This window comes from Hyperolius riggenbachi, chromosome 9 (genome assembly GCF_040937935.1).
Source record: "Hyperolius riggenbachi isolate aHypRig1 chromosome 9, aHypRig1.pri, whole genome shotgun sequence".
Lineage (NCBI taxonomy): Eukaryota > Metazoa > Chordata > Amphibia > Anura > Hyperoliidae > Hyperolius > Hyperolius riggenbachi.
The window spans coordinates 123,492,475-123,519,360 of record NC_090654.1 but is presented as its reverse complement, the minus strand read 5'-3'; the positions used below and the strand labels follow the sequence as shown (position 1 = coordinate 123,519,360).

The 26,886-nt window shown below is 43.6% G+C and overlaps 1 protein-coding gene across 1 annotated transcript in view; it reads left to right on the top strand.

Moving 5' to 3' along the window:
• Positions 1-26,886, top strand: part of ARHGAP5 (Rho GTPase activating protein 5) — a 162,832-nt gene that overhangs the window by 84,292 nt on the left and 51,654 nt on the right. Inside the window, exon 3 of the mRNA XM_068253457.1 lies at positions 10,294-10,438. Within this exon, the coding sequence (XP_068109558.1) occupies positions 10,294-10,438 (145 nt within the window). The remainder of the gene's footprint in view (positions 1-10,293; positions 10,439-26,886) is intronic.

The following is a 26,886-nucleotide window of genomic DNA, read 5'->3' as shown; positions in this document are numbered from 1 at the left end:
GATCGCCCTCAGAACAAGCTCCCCCACGCCCCCCCCCCCCCCATGATCTGCCTTGCCGAAGCATTGCTTGCATCTATCTCCACCCCCCCCCCTCCCCAATCACACCCTACCATGCCCAGCCTTTTCAGTGGAAACCACTCCCAAGTTTCCGAACTTAACATTTTTTGGGGCCTTCTCCTTAACATGGGTCTAGTAAAAAAGAATGTATTGCGGTCCTATTGGTCTACGCACCCAATACATCACATGCCCATGTTCTCTGCTGCCATGTCCAGGTCACGATTTGAGAACATACTGCGTTTCCTGCACTTCAGTGCCAATACAACCTGTCATCTAAGAGGCCACCCTGCTTATGACTGGTTCCACAAAATTCGGCCCCTCATAGACCACCTGTCATTAAAACTTGCAGATGCTTATACCCCTGAACAGTCATTTTGAGGCCTTGGTTTCCAGACTACTCCTCACGGTTTTGGGCCCCTAAAATGCCAGGGCAGTATAGGAACCCCACAAGTGACCCCATTGTAGGAAAAAAACCCATAAAAATCAATTTCCGCTAACTTGCACCATAGTTTGTAAACGCTATAACTTTTACCCAAACCAATAAATATACACTTATTGGATTTTTTTTTTATCAAAGACATGTAGCACAATAAATGTGGACAAAAATGTATATAGAAATTTTACTTTATTTGAAAAATGTCAGCACAGAATTTTTTTTTTGTTTTGTTACAAAATTCAGGTCTTTTTTGTTGAATATAGTAAAAACTAGAAATCACAGCAGCAATCAAATTGCACCAAAAGAAAGCTGTATTAGTGACAAAAAAAGGAGGTAAAATTATTTTAGGAGGTAGGTTGTATGACCGAGCAATAAACTATTAAAGCTGCAGTGGTCTGAATGGAAAACGTGTCTAGTCCTTAAGGGATTTTATGACTGCAGTCCTTAAGTGGTTAAAGCGGACCCAAACTAAACATTTTTTTAATTCAAAATATTTAGTTGCACCACTCTGACACGTACAAAGATAAATAAACACTCCTTCAAGTCTATGAGCATTTCAGTGAATACTTTTCACCCTTCTCTATTCATAAGTAGGGTTATACAGGTGGCAGCCATTAGCAATTCCTCCATTGCCGGACACCACCTACTCCACCAGTTTGCCGGATTTTGTCCCGGCAATTTGAAAGGAAGGGAGGGGTTCCTCCAATAAATGTAAAATATTTTATATTTGTCATCATGCAGCTGAAAAAAGGCTGCTATTTATTATTATAATTTAGAAAATAGATTTTATTTCTGAAATCTTGTATTTTTAATTTGGGTCCACTTTAAGGCAGGGGTCACGCTTACTAAAATTTGTGTGCAAATTTGCAAAATCGGCAGCGATCAGAGTGCACACGCAGCTAGCAAAGTGCTAGCTGCGTGTAGCAAAAAAGATAATATACAAATCGGCCCAGCAGGGCCTGAGAAATCCTCCTGCGCGGCTTACCTCGAACTACCTTCGGGGTTACCGCCAGGAAGGTTCAACTAAGAGGAATATTGAGACTGCAGTCTTTATTCCCCTGAAAAATAAATACCAATGCTGGTCTGTCAGGCTTATCTTTTGGTTTTTGCAGTCCCACATTAGGAATGTGATCTGGATACTTGTTCTGGGTCAGTGAAATCATTATAAACTGGTGTTATCCACAAGTTGCGTTACCGTATATAAGTCGACTTGAAAACTTGATCCTCTTAAAGAGGATCTGTAACGTCAAAAGATCCCCTGGGGGGTACTCACCTCGGGTGGGGGAAGCCTCCGGATCCTAATGAGGCTTCCCACGCCGTCCTCTGTCCCACGGGGGTCTCGCTGCAGCCCTCCGTACAAGATGACGTCATTATTTACCTTCCCGGCTCCTGCGCAGGCGCTCTGACTGCTGTCGGCTCCGAACTACACGGAAATACCTGATCGCCGTCGGGTCTGCTCTACGGGCAATCTGAGGGTGTAGAGCGGACCCGACTGAGATCGGGTATTTCCGTGTAGTTCGGAGCGGAAAGCAGCCACAGCGCCCCCGCTGAAGCCAGCAAAGGTAAATATTGATTTTACAGTCGGGTCTGTCGCCGGCTGTTCGGAGGGCCGCAGCGAGACCCCCGTGGGACAGAGGACGACGTGGGAAGCTTCATTAAGATCCGGAGGCTTCCCCCACCCGAGGTGAGTACCCCCCAGGGGATGTTTTTGAGGTTACAGAGTCTCTTTAAGCTGGATGTTTGTTTCTAAGACTCCATTATAAGTTGGTTCCAGAAAGTTGATGACTGCGAAGGATGAGGGTTACTACCTGCGCTTGGGAAATGGGAGGGATTAATGTCTACAATTGGGAACCAGGAGCAGTTAATGGCTGCATTTGGGGACCAGGAGGGACTAATTGCTACACTTGGGGACAAGAGTGCCTTAATATCTGCACTGAACAAAGTATTGCAGCCAGTAACCCCTCCTGATCCTTACTGTTCCCCAAGTGCAGCACTCCCCTTGGAAATCAGTGCAGCCAGCATATCCCCCCCCACCCCACAATTAATAATCAGCGAGGCTGGTATCTGTCACCCCCCCCCCCCCCCCCCCTTCCTTAGTGCTCATTGTGCCTGATGTAAACATTATAGCGATTTCCCTAAACTGTCATTTTGACTGATCGTGTCTACTTTAAAGAGTGGAACTGCAAAACATTCATAAGTATGCTGTTCACAGTAAGTAATCTAATTCTAGAATTTTACATTACATACTCCGTAATCTAAAAGACCGCTTTAAACACCATTCTCTTTCCCTGCTCCTTCACTTATGTCCTTGCTGTTGTAGAATGGTTTGTTTTCCCTACACCATATGCTCTATTTTAATGTCATCTGTTTGATTGAAATCTCCTCGGCACATCAACATCAACAATGCATTTCCCTTTTTGTATTTGTTTTTATTTAAACATGAAGCAGACAGTAACAGTCCTCTTGCTGGGGAGCACGATAATGCTGTTAAATGTTATAGTTCCATGTGCTACTTCATCACTTTATTGGGAAACAGCGGCTGTTAGTATATGCTGCTCATTTAATCCCATGTATGAAAGCTGGACATACACCAAATAACCTTTTCAATGCCTAGGATGTTACATTTGCTTAAAACATTGAATCTAGCAGAAATATGTGAAAAGTAGGCCCTCCCTCTGTCAATGTTCGTTCATTTTGTGGATGGAGCATTGATCAGAAAAGGCTGAAGATCGGATGGGCTGGAGTGCAGGAGGGGCTGTGGGCAGCACAGGGGTGATGCACGGTAGTATTTTACTGCAGTGAGGAGAGGAATATTACCAGATCTCCACTGAGACAGATAATTAGCTGTGAGTTTAATGGTGGCTATTCACCAAAACAATTGATTTGAGCAATCTGTAAACAGATTTCATTGGCACAAACCTAATAGCACCTGTTCTCTGTTACGGTTACATACATTGAAAAAAGGCATGTGTCCATAAAGTTCAACCTCTAGAGGAAAGAAAAGCTGCAAGCGCATAAACTATCTCCCTGACTGGATCCTTTTATAACCTTCGTACATCTGTCCCTCATAGTTGCAGATGCTCTTGAAAGTTCAGAAAGCATCCAAACCATTTTAATCACTTCAGGACCACAGTGCTAAACCACCCTAAAGACCAGGCTACTTTTTTTTTCAAAATAGGCCACTGCAGCTTTAAGGCCAAGCTGCAGGGCCGCACAGCACACTAGTGATCCCCCCCCTTTCTCTGTTGGTGGGGTCTGTTCGCCCCCCTAGTGTATATATATTTTTTTAAATAAATATTTGTCATTATTTTCTTATTTACTTATTTGTTACTGTTTATTTTTTTCCAAACCCCTCCCTCCCCCCAGCCAGCCAATCCTGGCGATCAGCTTTCATAGACTTCTGCCTATGAGAGCCAATCGCTCTCTAGTGTTCCAGGGGGTCAGCCGTGTCACATATGCCCTTGGCCATGACTCTGTGAACCGATTTGGCAGGTGATTCACTCGCTGTCGCACCCGACGCAGTGTGCACAAAGCTTTATGTACATGCTTGAGCCAAAAGGGGGCACTTATTTGTCTGTTTCATGGATCAGCAGATGTCGACAGGTTCTTTGTTAAATTAGCCTTTCCATAGCAACAGCATCTATACATACGTCTGCCACGAACAGTCGTCCAGGGGGTGTTGAATCCTGAGCCCTGCTGGTGACAATAATTGTACATGTGTATACATCATGATACCGTATGCTTACCATTAAACAGTTGTTTCTTTGAATACTGCCTTTCACATGCTCAGAGAAATATGATTGAATAAAAGAACCTTTGCTATTGAAAAAGGACCTTTTTTAAAACTTTTTTTTCCATGTTTAGACTGATGAGCCAAGTCTCTCGGACTTCCTTATGTGTTTTTAGATTACTGTGAAACAGATTGGTAAAAACAACCTTTCAATTATGACACTGTGTACATCTTGAAGTAACAGACATGTTTACCACTGTTGAGGTGCCCATATGCTAATTGATTTTCTCTGGCAGATTATATCACTGTGATCAAATATGCCGGAGATTTATGTCCCAACATGGCCGTCCAATTGTATTTTTGATCGATTTACAGATTTAATTGTTCAGCGCTATTGATCTTACCAGAAGATCAAGCTTGAAATTGGTGAGACACTGCATTAGGCTATAGCCCAGGGCTCTGCAGCTACTGATGGGCCCCACATGTCTCCTTCCCACTAATAAGTCTCCCCTGGAGCACCTGCAGAGTACTTGCGTCAGTTAAATGAACGCACCTGTACATCCTCCATGCTCCCTCCAGTCTGTGTCCATCTTCACCATGGCATGGTGGAATGTTGTGAAAGTATGTACATGCTGCCGGGTCACTGAAAACAGGTGCCGGGGAAAAGGGAGGTGGAATGGTGATGGAAGCAAACAGACTGGGAGGAAGCTTGCCAACCAGACAACAGAATTTGCTCCACTGCCATGTGTACTCAGCAGGGGCCTTGGGGGAGCGCTATTAGTTTCCGGGGAGAACTGAAGGGAGCCATCAGCCAGTTCTGGGGCCCCGTGGGGACAATACGATTTACAATGGTTCCATAGATTTCATGCTGAGCACTAATAAAAATATATATGTAGTTTGCAACATGAATAGATTGCTCTGTGATCTGAAAAGGATCTATCTTTTGGCCAAATCTGGTGCCCATCTATAAGTTTAGGGAGCACCTTTGTGCTGGGGTCACACTTGATATTGCACGCAACTTCACCTCATGCAGTTTTCAGCCCAGGGACTGCTATGCAGAACGAACTTTTTTCTGGGGAACAGGGGGAAGGGGGGATGGGGGTTGGGCAGCAAACCCCCCGATTTGCCCAGTATAGGGAGTAGTTACCCCAGTATAGCTAGTATAGTTTCCCCAGTATAGGTAGTATAGTTACCCTGGTATAGCTAGTATATTTGCCCCAGAATAGGTAGCTAGTATAGTTGCCCCAGTAGAGATAGTATAGTTGTCCCTGTATAGTTAGCATAGGTGCCCCCGGTATAACTAGTTAGCATAGGTGCCTCCAGTATAGCTAGCATAGCTGCCACTGTATAGTTAGCATGGTTTCCCCCAGTATAACTAGCATAGTTGCCCCCGAATAGTTAGCATAGTTGCCCCTGTATAGAAAGTATAGGTGCCCCCAGTATAGCTAGCATAGTTGCCTCTGTATAGAAAGTATAGGTGCCCCGCAGTATAGCTAGTATAGTTGCCCCTGAATAATTAGCTGGCATAGTTGTCCCAGTGCCTACTCCCCCCTCCATCCCGAGGCCGCCCACTCCTGTGACCGTATGAGCTGGCGGCCGCTTCCTCCATAGTCCGTGTGTCATAATCTAACAGCAGCGCATCTCGCGGCTGCTGTATAGAGTCAGGAAGCAGGAGAGAGGCTCCCTGTAGCGGCAATGTATATCGCCGTTACTATGGAAACCGCTGCCCTGCTTCCTGACTCCACACAGCAGCCATGGGATGCGCCCACGCTGCTGTGAGAAGAGTTCTGCGCAGCGCAAAACGTCTCGCGGCCTGGTAGTATGCCGCCGCCCGAGGGTTGGGGACCCCTGCAGTATGATTATATGCATTTGATTTGCCAGCCCATGTTAATCAATGGACCAGATTTAAATGCAGTTCTCGCATGTGGGGGAAAAATTTGTGACCTGCAGCAAAATGTTACGCACTGTGTGCTACTCCCATAGCTGACCTCAGCTGCCATAGGCTTTCCGTGGGTGACACGTGACTTAAAATGCGCACATTACTAGTGCAAAGAAAAATAGTCCTCTTCCATAATTCCATAATAACTTCCATAATTTTCTGCAGATGTGTATTTTCCCTTACTCCATTCCAAAATCCTGTTGTCTTTCCTTTTCACATTTTTTTTTTAAATTTAAACAAAAAGTTAATTAGATGCAGAAACAGAAAAAATAACAGAAAAAAAGTTGTACTCAATATCAGGTAGAAAGAACAAAAGAAAAAGGTACCCCCCAATCCCTCCCCCCCCCCCCCCCCACCCCGCCCAAAAAAAATAAATAAAAATAAAACACATGATCAAGAATCTTACCCAGGCCTACAGTCAAGACAACTCTGATGAATATGACGCAGCAGATATTTTTATTCAGGGACTAAACACTACTGGGCAGGGTGGCTAGGTTAACTCATGCATTCTTTGCATTTCCCCATAGTAATCTCACTGTATTATCTGTTGTATTCCTTGTGGTGAGCATGCTTTGGTCTTTTTATACGTACATTCAGTTATTCCCCAGTAAGCAATCAATTGCTTCACATTCCAAAATTCTTTCTCAATCAGGTTTCAATGAAAGAAATTAGTCTGATCAATTGCATGTCTGTTCAGCTAGTTTTCTTTTCTCTATGCGGCTGTGAGTCGGTTGCTGCTGCTTGGTCAGAAATTTACAGCCCCTTCCAATCAATAACCTTCATTCATAGCTACCTCTATTTACAGATAAGTGCTTTGTTAGTTCAATGTGTGCAGAAGGGGAATTGATTTTTTTTTTTTTCCTCTGAAGAGGATGAAAATCTTTTAAATATAAAACGTCTGTATATTCTTATTGTGGTCCCACTTAAATACTAGATACTTTGGTATGAAGTATTTCTTTTTATTAGCATATGTCCAAATGAAATTATTTCCACCTTACAACTTCCAATACCGAATAGACTGTACGTTATAAACAAGCTTGCCATGGCTAATGTTGGCAACAGCTTGTTTCAACTCTTTTGACTGCCATAATGAGTGTGTTGTCAGTGGCTGCTAATGACTGGCTAATTCCTGGTGAGATAAGAGATTGTAGCCCTCCGTAGTGTGAGTTGGCACAACAGTTACATGTGGAATTTAAGGATATGTGTGTACACACACACACACACCACCACATCCACCACCAATTGGGACTCTCTACCTTAGGCAACAGTTTGCGGCCTGGTGCTGTACAAACGTGTTGCTAGGCTGCAGGTTAGTGTTGTGTAGTGTTGCACCAGGGCATGGAGGAGGGGTGTGACCTGCAACGCACAACAGAGAAGAAAGGGTAAGGAGGAAAGCAATGCCAGCAGCCATGATAATCGGGCACTTCACATCTCACAGCAACGCAACCTAGATTTTCTGCAGTATAGGCTATAGGCTAAGCACATAACTGAATGGTTTAAAGGGTGTCCGAGGTAAAAAAAAAAAAAAAAAGCAAAATAAAACCGTAGGCACTTGCTTACAGGTTATCTCCTGCTGTACTGCTTAGTCCCCATATAAGACTCTGTTTGCCCGGCATTCCTCTGATACTAGGTGCTGAACTGGATACAACCTGTGCATGTGCAGTAGCTACTTTGTTTTGGTCTCTCTGTCCGCACGCCAACTGCACTCCCAGCGACTTTTATTTCTGCATGCTCGCTCACAGCACTCTCAGCAGTGCAGAGTGGCCACAAAGTAGTTACTGCACATTCGCGGGGCATATCAGTTCCGGGTCAAAGGTCCTCTAGTGCTAGTCAGGGCCTTGCCTTGTATTTTTTCCACACCTCTGAAGTCAGGCATGCATGCCTGGCCGCACGCGCATCCCAGTTGTGCTCCCTTGGCTGGGAGTGGTCTGCGCCTGCGTAGTTCTACTGCACAGGGTCTTGGTACTTCTGGCCGCTAGTTTACCAGGGCGGCCAGTAGAGGATCGGAGCGGCCTGGCAAGATGGCTTTTATTTGTCTCTGGTTTCTTTTTAAGGAGGAAAACTATGTGCTTGGCCAAGATGATCTGGTGCTCCTGATTTTTTTCGGCAGCACTGTAGGGTGGCTGTACACACATTAGATTCCTGGCAGAGGTGCCTAGTTTGGGCCACCTCAGCCAAGTTTTTAGACTACTTGAGATTACTTATTGATGACCACCATATACTGCTAGATAAGGTAAATTATTCATATCTATTGGGTGCCAATCGTTTACCTGCTTGTCTCCTTGCCCCACTCAGTGGTGGATGAGATCTCTGCAAAGATCTGATCTAATACTCGCACCGTTGCTGCCGCTGGCTTAGCATTGTCTGATGCAATACTAACCTAATAAAGCCTTTGTTGATTCTTAAAACCTTATTACAGTAGTACCTTACTGGTACAAAAATCTTATAACCACTTCTACAAACCATCTTTTACATATTTAGCTTTTTCTTTCTGTGTGCAGAAACTCAACTATACTCCACAAATAATCTGAATTATTGTAAACTAAGAATTTGGTGGCCAGTGTTTATCGTAGTAGGCAACCTTTAGCCTTGGAATGACTCGTCCTAAAATAAATGTAAATTACATTTACCATATATGGTATATACTTTCATTTAAACCAATTTGTGCTTAAACTGAGCCCCCATTTTTACCTAGACAAAAATTGTCCTTTTCTTAATCTGGATGTTTATTAAATGTTTGTGATTTTTTTTTCCTAATTAATGAAAAAAACAAGTTCTAAGGCCCAGCTCCCACTGCACGTGATTTGATCCACTTTTCCATATCACATGTCATCAAGGAATTGCTGTGACATGGGCTCTCTTATAGGCCATGTTGCTATTCCCATTCTTATGATGCACGACATGCTGCTCTTCTTCTTTTTTTTTTTTTTTTTTTTTTTGTATGGTTGCTTTTCTGTCACATGCAGTACAGGAAAATGGGACTTTGCAAGCGCATGCAAAATCCATAGCTAGTGCACAGGAAAAATGTCTCGACAGGTTAAGATTCTTCAAAGTATTCTGACTATGGTATTCATATTGTCATGCCTTGCATGTTGCATGCTTGCTTTCAAAATTGGAAATACATCATTAGTATACTACGTACTTCTTATATCAATATGCAGTTAGGGGAGTTGGAATTGTAAGTTTATGCGCTGCCTCCAGAGTCTCTGCTCGTTTCTTGGCTGAATTTCTTTTCATAAAAATAGGAAGTGCAAAGTTCCTTTCTGCTTCTTCATGGCTGTATGAAATGTGGGTAGACAGAGTTTGATTGTTACAGGGAATAGAAACCTGCAGAGAGGCAATTTGGGTACAAGAAAGAGGAAGGGAGTGGAGGAATAGTTCAGCCTTAAGGCTGTTCTCAGTGAAATCCCAAAATACCAGGCATCCTGGCCAAGGAACCAGACACTGTTTAGTTAAAAACTTTTTCTTAAAATATTAGGCTCGGTTCACATTGAGCAATTAAGCCAAATGTATCTGGTAAAACTGATCCGGTTTCCGCTTCACCGGATGTGTAAGGCTAGGTTCACACTGGCAAACGGATCCGTGAAAATGGATCTGATCACCGGTCGATCGGATCCGTTTTCACTTTGTTGCCACTCTTGTTGCAGCAGCCGGGCAGGTGAGAAAAGTTTCAGCAGCTGGGCGGATGAGGTAGGATTAAAACTTACCCAGGGTTCCGTCTTCAATTGCTGCCGGGCAGTTTCTTCCAGGCTTCAGTCTTCTTCCTCCTTCAATTGCGTCCCACCTCGCGTCATGTGACTACCACGCTTCCTCCCTCCGGGTTGAAGGAGGAAACGTACTCACGTGACGCGAGGTAGGTTAACAATGGATCTGTTTGTACGGTATCCATTCCAATCCGCGAACGGACTGTTTTTTTAACACAGGTGTGAACCGGGCCTTAGGGAGCAAGGAATTTAATATCATTGCACCTTTCAGAAGTGCTGCAAATAAACAAGAATGTAAACTTTCATGACAAGAACTGTTTGAGTCAGCCGTTATATTATGTCTAGTGGTCTAAGCTTCTATAAACTTGTGCAGGAGATCACAATTAGTACAAAATCTGTTAATACTTATTTATTTTCTCTGTGGTAGAAAAAGAAGACAAAGTCTTTTAATCCACCTACAAGACGGAACTGGGAGAGCAATTACTTCGGCAAGCCACTTCAAGAGTTGGTGACCCCAGACAGGCCTATTCCAGTCTTTGTGAAGAAGTGTGTGGAGTTCATAGAGGACGCAGGTATGGAAATGCAGCACTGCCTCTTTTCAAAGTGGACCTGTCACATACACTCCAGTCTGGCATGCGTTCACAAGTTGCTCTCATTTTACACTGTATGAAGTATTACTTTGCCAAGAAAAGTGTCTTTTATTAGTGAAAAGTGGCCCTTCATCAGGTAACTTTGCCTAGGCAGTGAATCTCAAGGTCTGCCCCACAGGAGCTATGAGAAGGGTGATGGAACCTTTATTGAGCATGTTAAGCGGTTGCGTGGGTGTAAACATGGCACATATTACCCAAAGGAAGATGTAATCTTAGTCCTGGGAGGTACAGTTGTGGGTATAGTTGTGCTCATAAGTGTGCACACCCTGGCAGGTTTTGTAAAATGTGTACCATTCTTTGGAGTGTACGCGAGATGAATGAATGCAAACGTTTTATACGTACTCGGGGCTTCCTCCAGCCACCTTCGGCCTGATCGCTCCCTCGCCATCCTCCTCAGTCATTACTTAGCTATGGTCCTGGCAACTTCAGCCAGTCGGCGCAGTGTGACCGCACACTCTCCCCATCGCGCTCCCATGAACGGGAGTGTTTGCGCCTGTGCAGTAGTACTGCGCAGGCGCAGAATGCCCCCAGCGACGGGGGTGTGGCGCACGTGGCTGCGCTGCGCATGCGCAGTAAGTCCCAACTCCCTAAGTTACTGGGAGCCATAATGGAAGATGGCAGCGAGGGACGAAGCAGACCGAAGGGGGCTGGAAGAAGCCCCAGGCATGTCTAAAACGTTTGCATCCATTCATCTCAGGTTAACTTCAATGAAAACATGAGTAATTTGCCAAAACACATCTTTTATTACTCATTGGATTTTAATTTAAAAACTGAGATGGTTCAAAAGTTTGGAGGACCTTAATTCCTAATGCTGTGTATTCCCCTTTTTAGCATAAATGAGGGCTTGTAGTCTTTTGTGATGTTTGTGGATGGGGAACTTAATTTTTTAGATGGTAAAGCTGTCCATTCATATTGTCAAAAAGCCTCCAGTTCTTGTAGATTCTTGGGCTTTCTTGCATGAACTTTACATTTCAGATCTCCCTAAATTGGCTCAATGATAGGTCAGTAGACTGTAATGGCCACTCCAGAACCTTTACGGTTTTCTGATGGATGGATTTGGCTTTGTTTGGGATTGCCATGTTGGAATGTCCAAGTGTGTCTTATGCACAGTTTCTGGGCTGATGAGTGATAATTCTCAGTAATTATAATTCCAATATTTTCTGACAACTTTCTGAATTCTTCTTGCCATTAACTCTGACCAAATTTCCTATGCAGCTGTAGCTCATGGACATCCAAAACATCAGATATTCAACTTCATTTTTCTCACTGCTCCAAAATTATCCCCCCACCCCTGTAAATCCCTGCACTGGCTCTCTATCCGGTTCAGGATAAGTTTCAAGATTCTATGCCTGGTCTATAAATCTGTGCACAAATCCTGCCCTACATACATATTGGAGCTTGTTGACAGATATACACCAGGCAATACACTCCGGTCCTCCAATGACATTCGCCTAACTGCCCTGTGCATTTCCCACTCCCATGCACACCAGCAGAATTTCTCAAGAGCTGCCCTGACCCTTTTAAGGCCAATATTTCACAAATTCTGCTAGGGTAAATAAATGTACGAGTACCACTATGAAAAGAATGGGTGTCCGTTACAATGGAGCCACAAAAACGAAGCTCACACACGCACTCTTAGTTAATGTAATTCTTGGTGATCGTTGATTGGTGGTTAGGGTGGCATTTTGGAGAACTAGTTCTGTACTGACATGTTTCATGGCTGTTGCTGAGAGCATGTATTGTTCAGTGGAAAGGAGAGAAGGGATGTTGGGCTGATGGGGATCCTGCAGTACAGGGCAACCTTCAGTAAGGGGCATCCTGCAGTATAGGTAACAAATAGACAGTGCGCTCATTCACCATTTAGCGATTCACTGTGTTTGACAGGGCTGTGGAGTCGGAGTCGAGGAGTCAGAGTACTTTTGCGTACCTGGAGTCGGAGTCGGTGGTTTCTGTAAACTGAGGAGTCTGAGTCGGAGTCTGATGATTTTTGTACCAAATCCCCATAGCCTTTGTAAAAATTAGACTGAGTCGGAGTCATTTTGGGTACCTGGAGTCTGAGTCGCTGGTTTCATAAAATGAGGAGTTGGAGTCGGATGATTTTTGTACCAACTCCACAGTCCTGGTGGTGGATCACTAAACGACAATGTGGCGTACCTTTGCTATATTCATGACCAAGATCATGCAGAACTTATCTGAATATTCTCTAGTATGTGCTTGAACTTAAAAGCTCAACTCTGGTGTACTGACATGCTAATCCTGAATAAATATAATGCCCTGGCACGTCGTCTGTATTAAGTCACTGGAATGCCAGATATCAGATATAGAAAGGCAGAGGCCCTTTTTCATCAAGGGTGTGGCGCTACCTGCTGGAATCCAGAGATACAGGGCTCCAGTGACTCTTATTACAGACAACATGCTGGGACAATATAACTTTTTAGCATTAGCATAACTCATTTTTTTATAGACCAGAGATATGCTTTAAGCTGTTTTGCATTTGTACTCTGAGGTTATACTTTGAATATTTAGGCTTCCTTCTTTGTCTTCGGCTTTTGAGTGTGATGTTTACTTGAAGTGTATTATGAGACTACATTAACAAATTAGAAGAATGCTCAGAATTTTCCAGACCAGCTTTTTAAATCTGCCAGCATGTGTGGATCACTGGCATTGCATATTTCACACCATCTGTAAAACGTTAATACTGATGGAAAACTATTTTGCAACTTTATGTACAGTTTGAGGTCTAGTTCACATGGATGATTGAACCTCATGGTTTCTGTGTGGTTCAGCCACCATTCAGCTAGGACTCCACTCAGGGCCGGCGCTACTATTAAGGCAAAGGAGGCAGCTGCCCCAGGGCCCTAGAGCTTGTAGGGGCCCCCAGTGGCTACAAGAGGAAAAAAAATTTTCAAATCGGCCTTATAGTTTTTGAGAAAATCGATTTTAAAGTTTCAAAGGAAAAAAAAACACATTTAAAAACCTGCCGACTTTAATGGTTAACAGCAAATCCACCTTAAATGCTAGAAACCCTACATTTGCAGGATATGTTAAGGAGATCATTAGGAATAAGAGGAAAAAACAATTTTTCAAAAAGACCTTATAGTTTTTGAGAAAATCGATTTTAAAGTTTAGAAGGGAAAAAGTATAGTTTTAAATGCGGTAAATGTCACTTTTAGTAGCAAACCTAACGGTAGTGTAATTTTACATGCATCAAACGAAAGCGGAATTTCCTGACGGGGTTTCCAGGGGGTCTATACGCAGCCACAGCGCTTTGGCCAGGGATCGCTATACAGCCGCAATATGGCATTTTTTCCTTTTTTCCCAATTTTTTTTTATGTTTAGAGTGTGGGAATTTTTTAAAAAAAAATTATGTGGGGTCCCCCCCCCTGAAACTTTTTAACCCCTTGTCCCCCATGCAGGCTGGGATAGCAACTTTTTTTTTTTTTCTCACTTTGGTTTAGGTACATTTTAAGTTTCACTCTAATAAAAACAATATTGGTAGCTGTGCACCATTCAGAATAACCACCACGATGGCTGTATTTGACTCATGCTTTCTGTACTGCATTAGTGCTTGCAGCATTTTGAAACATTGACCATGGTTTAGGTTAATCCTGTAGGCCTATGGCTCTCAAACTCTCACCTAGTGGGCCACAGCATTACAAATCTGGTAGTACCTCTGTAAAAAATAACTTTCCATAAATGTCAAAGCTTTTTGCTTTTGAAGAATATATGTATTTGTGTGCGTGAATTACTCTTCTGTTAATGGCTCCTTCGTGTTCAACGGATGGGATTATAGAGGTAGGAAGTATTGTAGTGTTTATGTAAGATTTGCAGTCCTATGCAGAGATTTTTTTTGTGTCGTCCTCTTTCCTGACTGCTTGACAATTGACATAAAGATTACTGCTGCTTACTGCACTTTTACTGTTGTACTAAAAAGTGTTGTTGCACAATTTTTCTGAAAGGTTTCAAAAGTGACATCTCCTACTGTGATGTTCTTCAGACATGACAGGCTAAGTATTCCAAAAGGAGGATTTGAGAATTAGGTCCTAATACTGTGTTTTGCTTTCAGCTGCGGTGCTGAATATTTACGAAGTCTGATTTTCTAACCACCTGCTGTGTAGGTCAGGTTTTCTCAACCAGGGTTCCTTGAGGACATTGCAGGGGTTCCCTGGCATTTCTCCCTCCGGTGAGACTGGCCTCAGTTGGCAGGGTGAAAAAGTACCTTCTTGGCTCCTCTAAAAAGGAGGGGCTACATTGGGGATCAGTATAGGAGCACAGTAGAAAAAAGCAGTATAGTGAGGAAGTATAGTAAAGAGCCCTAGGGCACACTATAATTGTGGGAGCTAGAATACAAACTACCACAGGTTACTGTAATAGGGAGCTAAAAAGGAACATGGAATGGGGACTAAACAGAAGGCTGCTACAGTTAATAACGTTTTTAGCCGCACCTTCTTTTAAAGACCATGCCACCTGAAAGATAAATCCACACACTCTCCACTAATGCAGGGGGTCCCGGAGATCCAAAAATTATTTGAAGGGTACCCCAGGTACAAAGGTTAAAGACTGGTGTAGGTAAACTACTAGAAAGTACAGTAAGGGCCGGTTGAGACGGACAACTGCTAACATTTATCCCCAGCGTTTACTGCTAGGGATCTACTGTGTTGTAACTGAGGTGATTGCTCATCTCACAGTTTACCAGCATTTGCCTTAGATTGCTCAAGTGCTGCATTCGATAGTTTTCCAAGAAGCTGCATGAAGCAGGTGGCGTCCACAGAGACAAAGGATGTCAAGTGCTTTTTCGTGGCGGTGACAAAACGAGCCGCTGGGAGCCGTCCATCCGGACTGGCCCAATTTCTTCAAACCTGACATTGAATTAAAAACTATTAAAATTTTAGCTGGGGCAATTTTAAAAGCCCTTTCTAGTCTGTTGGACCATGACAAGTTTTGCAGAAAGATCGTGAATAAATAGCAGTTGTGCATCTGAAAGCACGAGTAATGCAACTGCTGTGAGCATACTTTTTAACTATCACAGGATGACCTTTGCCTCTTTAGAAACAGAAAAGTTCTTGCTGCAGGTGCTTGCACAAAACTGCCACTTCCAGCCACCAACTTGCACCTTCAGGTTTGTGGAAACATTTTAAAGTGGAACTGAACTCAAAACTTGCTCTCTGCTCTACAAGATAAGCAACAGCATAATAACCTTAAAAGTAAAACATTTTTGTTACAGCTAATACAAATCCTGCAATAAATGTGCAGTTTGTCTACTTCCTGCTTTCATGGAAGCAGACATATTGTTAACATCCAGTGTTTACAAATTAGATCTCTGTCATGGCAGTCAACTGACACAGCTGAGGGATCAAATTAAAATTTGTGCTTAGGCACAGATAAGGGGGTATTAGACAGGCTAGACTCTAAATCAGAATCAGAATCATTTATTTCGCCAAGCATGACATAATCGTGCCTGGAATTGGGTTTGGCAACAGAGCTCAACATCTACAAGGACATGAAGAATAGTGCACTAAACAAGAGACATACATGATAAAGCATTTAAGGAAGAAAAAAAAAAGATACAATATACAAATGGTGGTGACAGGCTAGTGGGGGCTGGGCCCCTTAAGGGCAGCCAGTGTTATAAGTTCCAGGTACACAATGACTGTGACAGGACCACGTCTGTGAACCTAAGATGGATGGGGTGTAGGTATGACGTGGGTGGAGTTCAGGAGATTGACTGCAGAGGGGAAAAAAAGAGTTCCTTGTGGGGATGACCCGGAATCTACGGCCTGAACGCAGGCGGCTGAAGTAGCAGTGGCCAGGATGAGAGGGGTCCATGGCTATCTTCAGCGCCCTAGTGCGTAGTCTCGAATTGTAAAATAGGTCAAGTGGTGGAAGGGGTTCCCGATGATTCGCTCTGCCGATCTAATGACCCTCTGGAGTTTTTGTCGGAGGAACCAGAGTATCAGACCAGGATGGAAGAGCAGAGGATAGATTCTGTGGTGGCGGAGTAGAATCTTGTGAGGACCTGAGGGGGCATGCCAAACTTTTTCAGCTGTCGGAGGAAGAAGAGCCTTTTCTGGGCCTTTGCCAAGGTGGAGCTGGTGTTAGCCTTCCATCTCAAGTTGTTTGAGATGGTGGTGCCCAGGAGGCGGACGCAGGGAACTATCGCCACTTCAGTGTCGTCAATGTGGATTGGTGGTGGTGAGGGGGCATGCTTCCGGAAGTCTATAATCTCCACAGTTTTTGCTGCCTTAAGGACCAGCCTGTTCTCCCTGCACCAGTGGCAGATTCTGTCTACCTGCTGACGATAGGCACTCTCGTCGTTATTGGTGATAAGGCCAACGATAGTGGTATCTGCAAATTTGATCACCTTGACAGAGTCCGCTGTGGATCTGCAGTTGTTGGTGTAGAGGGAGAACAGCATTGGAGACAGGACGCAGCCTTGTGGAGCCCCCATGTTCGTGGACTGTGGTTGGGAGGAAATGTCACCCAGCTTGACAGATTGTGACCTGTGGGATAGGAAGTCCGTGATCCAAAGGCATAGGCTGGGATGGACACCAAGGGCACCTGAAGTGTGCGTGGACAGATGGTGTTAAATGCTGAACTAAAGTCCAGGAGGAGGATTCTGGCATACGAGTTTGGCCTATCCAAGTGGTTGCTGATGAGCTCCAGGCAGATATTGATGGCATCATCAGTGGACCTATTTTCCCTGTACGCAAATTACATACAGGGTGCATTTCTCAATGTCTTCCTTCCATCCTGTGCAAGAGTTCAGGTCCATGTGAAAGCCTCCAGGAGAGCCTTAGTAAATTCAGGTTCTGAAAGTCAATCACGTTGTTGTGTTGCTCTTCTGTTTTAAACCGAGGGGGAACCACAGTGTTTGCTGGACTTATGGGTGTAAAAAGGCAGCACTTAGGGCTGGTTCAAACTGTGAGCGATTGCACTCAATTTTCTGATTGCCAGTGATCGGCTAAGCGCTACAGCAGTGTCACTCTGAGGGTGTTCTCACTGCAGCGTTTCGTTCTTGAGAAAATCTAAACACGTGCTGCCTGTACCATTTTTAGAATGATTTTTCTTTAAAGGGGTTTTGTGGATCAGAAAAAAAACACAAAAACTGACACTTACCTGGGGCTTCTATCAGCCCCCTGCAGCTGTCATGTCCCGCGCCGTCCTCCTACGATCCTCCGTTCCCCGCCACCGTTCTATTATTCGCCTAACAAAACAAATAATGCTCACTCCCGCTTGTGTCTCCGGGAACTTACTGCGCAGGTGCAGCACACGCACGCAGCCGCAGTTAAACTTGATCAATTGTGCCAGGACCGGCGGTGGGGACATGGCAGCTGCAGGGGGGCCTTTTTTAGGATCCACAGAACCTTTTTAAGGAAAGTGACAAAATGCACATTACTTCAGTGTTCTCCCCAGAATTATTTTCCAGCCGGGTGGCATGAAATAGTAGCCGGATGGCATGAAAAAGCAGCTGGGTGGGGAGAGATGAAAATGCAGGGCAACTCTGCTTACAGCATAGGAGGTGGTGAGGAGGTGAGCCAATGCCAGCCGGGTGGTCACCAAATCTAGCCGGGTGGAGCACCCGGCTAAAAGAGCCTTGGGAGAACACTTTAAAAAATCACTTTGCAAAATCGCAGTCACTAAGAGCTTAAAGGGAACCTGAACTGAGTAAAATGATGTAAAATAAGCACACAAGGTAATTTCAAATGAACATTACAGTTACCTTGCCATCATTTCCTCTCAGATGCTCACCATTTTCTTCCAACAGTGTTCCTTTCCAGTTCTGACAACATTTTGTCAGAACTGAAATCTATCAGTTGCTGTCAGTTATAGCTGAGAGGACAACTGATGTACCAGGTAATGTCCATGTTGCTCTATGGCTCAAGTGGGCGATGTTACAGTTTAACAGTGTGCTGACCAGAAAGCTGTTATGGGGTAATGGTCATTTTCAAAATGGAGGACGAAGAATTCCCTTGATCACAGAGGACGAACGGGATGCAGGAGAGGAGAGAGATTGAGGAGCAGACTACACGGGAAGTAGGTATGACTTGTGTATGCTTATTTTGACTTTTTACTTTCAGTTCAGGTTCTCTTTAACGATTATGATTTACTGTGTGAACTAGGCCTTACCAATGCTACAACAAACTTCAATCTGTATAAATACACGGAGACTGAATGATCATGTGTGTCCCATTTGGATCAGACATCTCTGTAGTCACTAATGATACAATCTTTTTTTATCCAATTTTACCAAATGTATGTAGTAAAAGGGTAAATTGAGTTAATATATTGAATGGTTAATTTAGACTGTTTCCTTATTACATAGAAATGGTAAGAATGGATGAAAAAGATTGGATAATTAATGGCCACCACAAGGCTCACAATAACCGAATTTGCCAAAAACAGCAGCACAGTGCAATTTGTAAGTCTGCCTGCCTTACACAGCAATTCTATAATCATAACCAGAACTGATTAATTTCCGTGAAAGTATCTTTGAATATACGGTAGACTTTTTTTGTATCAAATAAAATAATATAGAACGCCAGGGTATTCATTGGTTGGTGTCCGCTTCTGTCATTGATTGTGCAAACTTTGCCATACGAGCCAGGAAAGCTGATGTGACACAAACTGCTCAATATACTTTTTCATATGTGCTGGTCTGCTATGAATCTATTTTCTGTAGGCATGATCTGTTTATGTAAACTGCTCAAAGTATGATGGTGGAAGCCCAAACTTGTTCTCTGGGTCGTTTTCTGCTTGAGCCATAGAACTCTGCATAGCCATATTTTGTTTATATTTTTCATGCTGTTCTGGATACCTAGATTTTAATAAGGTTTTTCTTATATTCAAGTGTTGCATGGAAGTTTTGAGAATGTCTGTGAAGGGAATTGTAGCTGCATAAAGGAAATTATAGTTATATTGGAAATGTGCCCTCCAGTGGTTAGAAGTTGAAGCATTGTTAAAGCTAGCTGTCAGGTGTGCGCATTTGTGAAATAAAGTTTTTCAACCTCTGCAAATTGCAGTGGTTTTGTGACCCAAGAGTTGGAATATTGTACTCTGTGCTGCTGTAGGGCCATGCTCTTGGGCCATCTGTTTGCAAGCTTTGTTTGTGAATAGAGTAAACAAACATGCCTGCTTTATGTAAGTGGTTTCAATGAAGTAGCTTTCCACCCCCATTCCTTTCAACTTGCTATAGCAAACTACCCACCTACTATTTAGTGCTAAAAGCAGACCATCTGTCGTCAGCACACTGGAGGTGATGTAGCAGTTGCACTGCGTTGGCGATTTCTTACAGCAGATGAGGTGTTTGATCTGATCATTTTTGAGCTTGTGGTTTGGAGTAAAACATTCCTGTCTGGGCTTATGTACCTTACACCATTTTCAGCCGAGAGGAACGTGTTAAGGAGCTGTTGGTTCTGTGCGAAGTATGGTAGGCAACACAAGCTGTGTGCTTGAAGCCCAGGCACATGCTGCTCCACACAAGCAAGAAAGGAAGCAGATGCTGTCACAAACACACAAGCTAAATAAACAGAAGGTTCAGCTATAACAAATACTCTTTTCATTTTATGCCTAGGGCTACTAATAGAAAATGCGGTTTGGTATTTTTATAACTTTCAATACAGCTTTCAGTGTTTTGTTATGAAGTGCATTAAGCAGGACATGTTTTTGTATTTGGAGTCTTTCTACAATTCTTTTTCTAGAACTGGTGAAGTCAGGATTTGCAGATGTTGAACTGTTCAAGGTATCTAAAGCTAAGAATACACAAAAAGGACCCTTCTACACTGCATGCGCTTCAATACGATTTTCGAAACACATGCGTTTTGCCAATCGCAAGGGCACCATGGTTAACAGTAATCACAGTGCCCTGTAAATAATAATACTATAATATTTAGAACATTTGTAAAGCACTCTTCTCCTGTCAGACTCAAAGCGCTTAAGAGCTGCAGCCACTGGGACACTCTCAAGAGGCCACTTTATAGAGTTAGGGAGTCTTGCCTTGAACTCTTTACTGAATAGGTACTGCCCCTAGCCAGAATTTGAACCCTGGTTTCCCATGTCAAAGGTACAGCCCTTAATCCGTACACTAGGGAGCGCATGCAAATCTCGTTGCAAGGCTGGTACTATGCAATCTGCTATTTGAAGAAAATTTCTCACAGCTTTTCTTTCACTGATCTTTGTGCATTTTTGGCTTTAGAGAGAATGTTGACACTACATAATGCTGAATAATAGGGAAAGCAGTACTTTAGGGTGATACGTTTTATTAGGTTTAATGTCAGGTGCCTCCTCATCTACAGTCACGTTGACCTGTTTATAACGTATATTGCATTGATGCTAACAAATGGCTGTGAGGACGCAATATACTAACAAGATTGTTAGATTTGTAAGCCATAACAAAATAAAAATCTTCAGGAATAAGGGGAGTAGATCTGAGCAAGTTCCATGCCAGACCACCCTGTAGGTCGGCCCGCCGATGCAGAAGCCCAGGAGGCAACCTTTTTTACACAAGCTGCCAAGTGCAGCACAGCAAGCCGAAATGCACGGAATGGACCCTTGGACTACTTTTTCAATGCAAGTCACAAACTCACTGAGATGCTTTTATTTTATTTTTCTCTATTTGTGACAAATCATTTTTTGTCCTGTATTTTGACATGATTTTCATGCAATCATTAGCTTTGATGGTGCGAATGCATTTTCGCAACAATTTGTTAGGAAAAAGTAAAAAAATAAATAAATAGAAGTCACAAGAAACCCTAGCTTTGCATCTGGCATGCAGTGTTTTTTGTGCTCCCACTGCCTTTAAAGAGACTCCGTAACAAAAATTGCATCCTGTATTTTTATCATCCTACAAGTTCCAAAAGCTATTCTAATGTGTTCTGGCTTACTGCAGCACTTTGTACTATCACAGTCTCTGTAATAAATCAACTTATCTCTCTCTTGTCAGACTTGTCAGGCTGTGTCTGGAAGGCTGCCAAGTTCTTCAGTGTTGTGGTTCTGTGATGCATCTCCCTCCTCCAGGCCCCTCTCTGCACACTGCCTGTGTATTATTTAGATTAGTGCAGCTTCTCTCTGCTCTATTATCTTTTACAAGCTGGATAAATCGTCCTCTGAGCTGGCCGGGCTTTCACATACTGAGGAATTACATACAGGCACAGCTGTCTGCACTCTGCAGGAAGAAACAGCCTGACACTTTAGTGGAAGATAGCTGCAGAGGGAAAGAAACACACAAATGATCTCTTGAGATTAAAAAGGAAGGGTGTATACAGCCTGCTTGTGTATGAATGTATTTTCTATGTGTGGACATACTGTACATCAACCTACTTCCTGTTTTGGTGGCCATTTTGTTTGTTTATAAACAAACTTTTTAAAACTGTTTTTAACCACTTTTAATGCGGCGGGGAGCGGCGAAAATGTGACAGAGGGTAATAGGAGATGTCCCCTAACGCACTGGTATGTTTACTTTTGTGCGATTTTAACAATACAGATTCTCTTTAATGCAAACGCAGGGAACGTTTTTAAAGGCCCTGTATTTGCGTTTGGGGTAAAATTAAATTGTATTACTAGAAACGTTCCCATAATTTACATTGTTGGTTGTGTCTTAGCCTTTTTCAGATTGCAAACAATTGGCGTTCCGTTCAAAGCATGTACAGTCCAAAATGTTTTTATTTATTGTATTTATAAAGCACCAGCATATTACGCAGAGCTGAAATGAGCCTTAAAGCGCACTACAAATAAACAAGATTAAAAGTTTTCGACATACCTGGGGCTTCCTCCAGCCCCATCGGCACAGATCTCTCCCACGCCGCCGTCCTCAGTCTTTTGTACCGGGTCCCATAACTTCGGCCAGTTGAAGCCAATCTGAGCAAGCGCAGTGTGCGCACTTTCCATCTCTTTGGTGGAGAATAGTACTGCGCATGCTCAGTACTATTCACCGCCGGAGAGAGTGCACTGTGCTTGTGCACACAGGCCGCGGCTGGCCAAAGTTACGGGACCCAGTACAGAAGAGGAAGAAGACTGAGGACAGTGGCATGGGAGCAATCCATGCGGATGGGGCTGGAGGAAGCCCCAGGTATGTATAAATCTTTAAATATTTGTTTATCTCTGGTTTTCTTTGAAGTGTACCAAAGGTGTCAAAAATAAGAAATACTTAAGAAGAGGGAGGCCTCTGGATTCTATAGAGAATAACTATCTCCACATGTGTACAGGGTCCACCACTACTCTCTTAGGAAAAACAGTCCGGAAGCTGGCAAGCGGCCAGCAACACAACGGGAGAAAGAGGTGCCCAGAAAAGATGAAATACAGGTGGCTTACCTACCTCAGAGATGACACGGATATAAATACTTTTATTTGCAATAGGCAATGCTTTTCTTGAGTGTGCACAACTAATTTCATCAGTGACTAGAAAACTCTGAATTGTTAAGATACAAATTTAATTATATCTTGTCAAAACTAGGATTTTGGCTTTTCGTCCTTCTCACCAGTATTTGACATCCCATTACCATTAACTTAGCACACCATTTTAGTGCTAGCCCGTGTGCAAATTCCAAAGCAACCTATTGATTTCAATAGGCTGCGATTACTTGTTCAAATTTGCATGCAGGGAAACTGACAGGAATTGCAGAAGTGGAGCCTCAGTGTTTTGATGATTGACAGTGATGCAACCCATGGTTGCTATGTCATTCTAGTTTGATATCCTTATGCGGATTCATTTCTGTGTTAGTTTTGTTTGTTAGCAGAGGAAAATGTACCCATCGTAGACCTGGGTAATGCAGACTACTCCTCTGGCTTTTTAGTATGAGTAAAATATCTATGCTGCCTGCGCAGTGCAAATTTACAGAAAGTTATTGCATCAGGCGCTTTGTGATTTACAGTGATGGTTGTCAATAGCTCTAGCTGCCCTCTGATATGTTGTGATATTGCAGTTCTGCATACAGAAATAAAGATAATTTTACCTCAGGAAATGCAGTATATCTGTGAGGTTAAATTATGTAAATAAACCCATTTCAACGTGGCCCCTGTTACTGACAGCTCACTATCATTGTGGCTTCTTTCTCAGCTGATTCTTCATTCTTCTTCTTTTTGCTGAGACTTCACTTGCTAGTGCTCTACATTTGCATGTTAAATTAATAGTGGTTAATGTGGTGTTTTATACGATGGCAGCCTACATGTTGTCAGTGAACCCTCACAGTGCGTATTTCTCCATAGTCCTAGATCACACTGTGTAATTGGTGTGTTAAAAGGGAAACCGCTGATTGTTTATGGTAAAGGATAATTAGCTGCAGTGCTCTTACTGTTTTACTGCAAACTAACACTCGAATATCTCTTGATTCTGGTTATTATGAGCAGTGTATATGGTAGTTATAGTTGATATGCCTTTTATTAAAAGTGTGGTTTTTAAAAAGTGTTTTAGAAGCAAAACAAAGTGTGCATAGGAGGGCTTCAAAAGAGCTCTCCGGGGAAAGCACAAATTAAATATCAAATATGTAACATTAAAGTGCAGTTCACCATCCAGCAACTGCTGATCTGCCGCACCCTCGATTACTGCCCATGCATTGGAGTGTGGACATCGACACCCACATTAGCGGCTTGTATATCACATGATAAATAATTCAAAACAGCCACATGTAATATTTCACAAGTTTTACCAGCGTAGATTGGTATAATTTACTACACTGTCACCTCCAGCTGCCTGCCAAGTGCTGCACATACAAGGAAGCAGCAAAAATCAGTGCTCAGCCAGTAGATTCATGTGGTTAGCCTTCCATTGGCCCATACACAGGGGGAGTAAATATTGTTCAAAACGATCGATGGACATTGGATAATGTAAAGGTTAAAAGAAACATGAGCGGAAAGGAGGGGCGTACTGCCCATTCCTGGCTGCAGTCCTGTCGCCAGGAGCACCCTGCGCACATAATCGGGAGAGAACACAGCCAGACTGTGCCTGTGCTGACTGGAGTAATTACTGGGCCACCTAGCAGAGGATCAAGGTGGCCTGGGAAGACTGCGTGGGAGCAAACAGCCTGAAGGGGGATCTAGGAAGCTGCAGGTGTATGTGAGTGTGTATATATATGTGTGTGTGTGTGTGTGTGTGTGTGTGTGTGTGTGTGTATATATATATATATATATATATATATATATATATATATATATATATATATATATGTATATATGTATGTGTATATATATATATATATATATATATATAGGACAAAAAAGAGCACCAGTCACCGCTCACTCAGACTGGGACAGTGCTGGAACCAGGAAGGCCAAATCCGAGGTCAATACAAAGAGAAGGGGGTCCGCACATGCCCTTAAATGAGTCCTTTATTTAACGTATCCAAACACCAAGTCACGCATCAGCAGCTGACATGTTTCAGACCTACTGGTCCTTAATCATAGCTAGAGTTAAAATGACACACAATATCTATATATATCTCACCACACCCTGTGTAGGGGGCGGCCCCGAGTATCAGGGATACGCCCTCAAACTTCACAGAGGGAGGGGATATTCACAAAATCCATGGATAAGAGGTTACTGAGTGTACGAGATCTGAAAGGATCAACACAATGATTGATAATACAAAACTCTCAAGTAACATCCCCAATCAGATATTGTATAAAGTAAAAAAAAAATAAACAACAAGTGTATATAGAATAAAAAGAGAGAAAAAAAAAAGAGAAAGAGGTGGGCTCATTAGCAAGATTATGTAATTAAAGTTAAATCCCATCGAGAATTCAGACCCTGAGGGAGCCTGGTCCCCAACCTAAAGATCCACAAAGCCTCTCGGCTCTTTAACCGCTTAGATGCGTCACCGCCCCTCACACTCATAGAAATCCTTTCTAGGCCATGGAAAGAAAAAGAGGACATGTCGCCCTGATGTACTAGGCGAAAATGCTTCGCCACATGCGACACATTTGAGCTCAACCACCCGGGGCCGCAATAGTGCTCTCCAATTCTGGCACGCAAAGGTCTAGTAGTGCATCCAACATATTGCAGGGCACAAGCGCTACACGTGATCAGATAGATAACGTGATGGGTGCCACAGTTAATGTACTGTTTAATAGGAAACCTGCGACCATTAGAGGCAGAAATAGCCTCCTGAGTCCGGGTATGGACATTACAATAACGGCAAGTCCCAATACCACAACGATACGAGCCTGTGGTATTAAGCCAAGTGGGAACCCTCGACCTAGAGTTATAGAGACTTGGGGATAAGGATTGGGCCAGGGTGGGTGCACGCCTACTCGCAAATCTAACCCCCTGCTGTAAAACACCACGTAGATCCTCATCCCCCTCCAAAATTGGAAGGTACTTTTTCAGGATCGAAACGATCATGTTAAATTCCACACTGTATGTTGTCACAAACGTGGGTTTGGGATTGTTTTCTATGTCGCTCTGGCTAGCACCCTCCAAAAGTTGGCCTCTATCCCTAGAACTAGCCCGCATTTTGCCCCTCCTAATCATCCATTCTGGGTACCCCCTCTCACGTAGTCTCATCTCCACCTTCTTAAACTCCTCTCCGAGCCAGGCTGCCTCCGAACAGTTACGGCGGGCCCTAATGAATTCCCCAACGGGGACCCCGCGAATGGTATGTGTTGGGTGACAGCTAGTGGCTCGGAGGGTGGTATTCCCACTGCAAGGTTTTCGATATGTTTTTGTCTGTATTATTCCTCTAATGGGGTCACCCACCAAAGTAATGTCCAAGTAATCTATGGAGGTGGCGTGCCAATTGGAGGTGAATTGTAAATTGAGAGCATTCGAGTTAAGGTAACTCAGAAAAACGGGGATATCACCAGAATCCCCTCTCCACACCAGGAGGAGGTCATCGATGTACCTCCCGTACCACGCAACACTCCCCAGAAGGCGGCCCCCACCCCCAAAGACGTAGCGCTCCTCCCACCACCCCATGTAGAGGTTGGCGAGGGACGGGGAAAACTTGGCCCCCATGGAAGCGCCACACCTCTGGAGGTAGAAGCCGCCATCGAACATGAAGTAATTGCGGGCCAGGAGGTACTCGACAGCCAAACAGATGAAGGCCCGGAGATCTTCAGAGTAGGTAGAGTATCTGTTTAGATGGTATTTAATGGCTTCCACAGCGGGACCATGAGGTATACATGAGTAAAGGGCCTTAACATCAATGGTGATCCAGATATAATTTTCCTTCCAAGTGAACCCCTCCAAACTTGAGAGGAGATGCTTGGTATCCCTAATATGACCCGGGAGACGTCTCACCAATGGCTGGAGCAAAGAGTCAACCCACTCACTCAGGCGCTCCCCCAGGGATCCAATTCCGGCCACAATGGGCCTGCCCTCTGGGGGAACGCCTGGTTTGTGGATTTTAGGGAGATGGTGAAAAATAGGGGTGACCGGATAG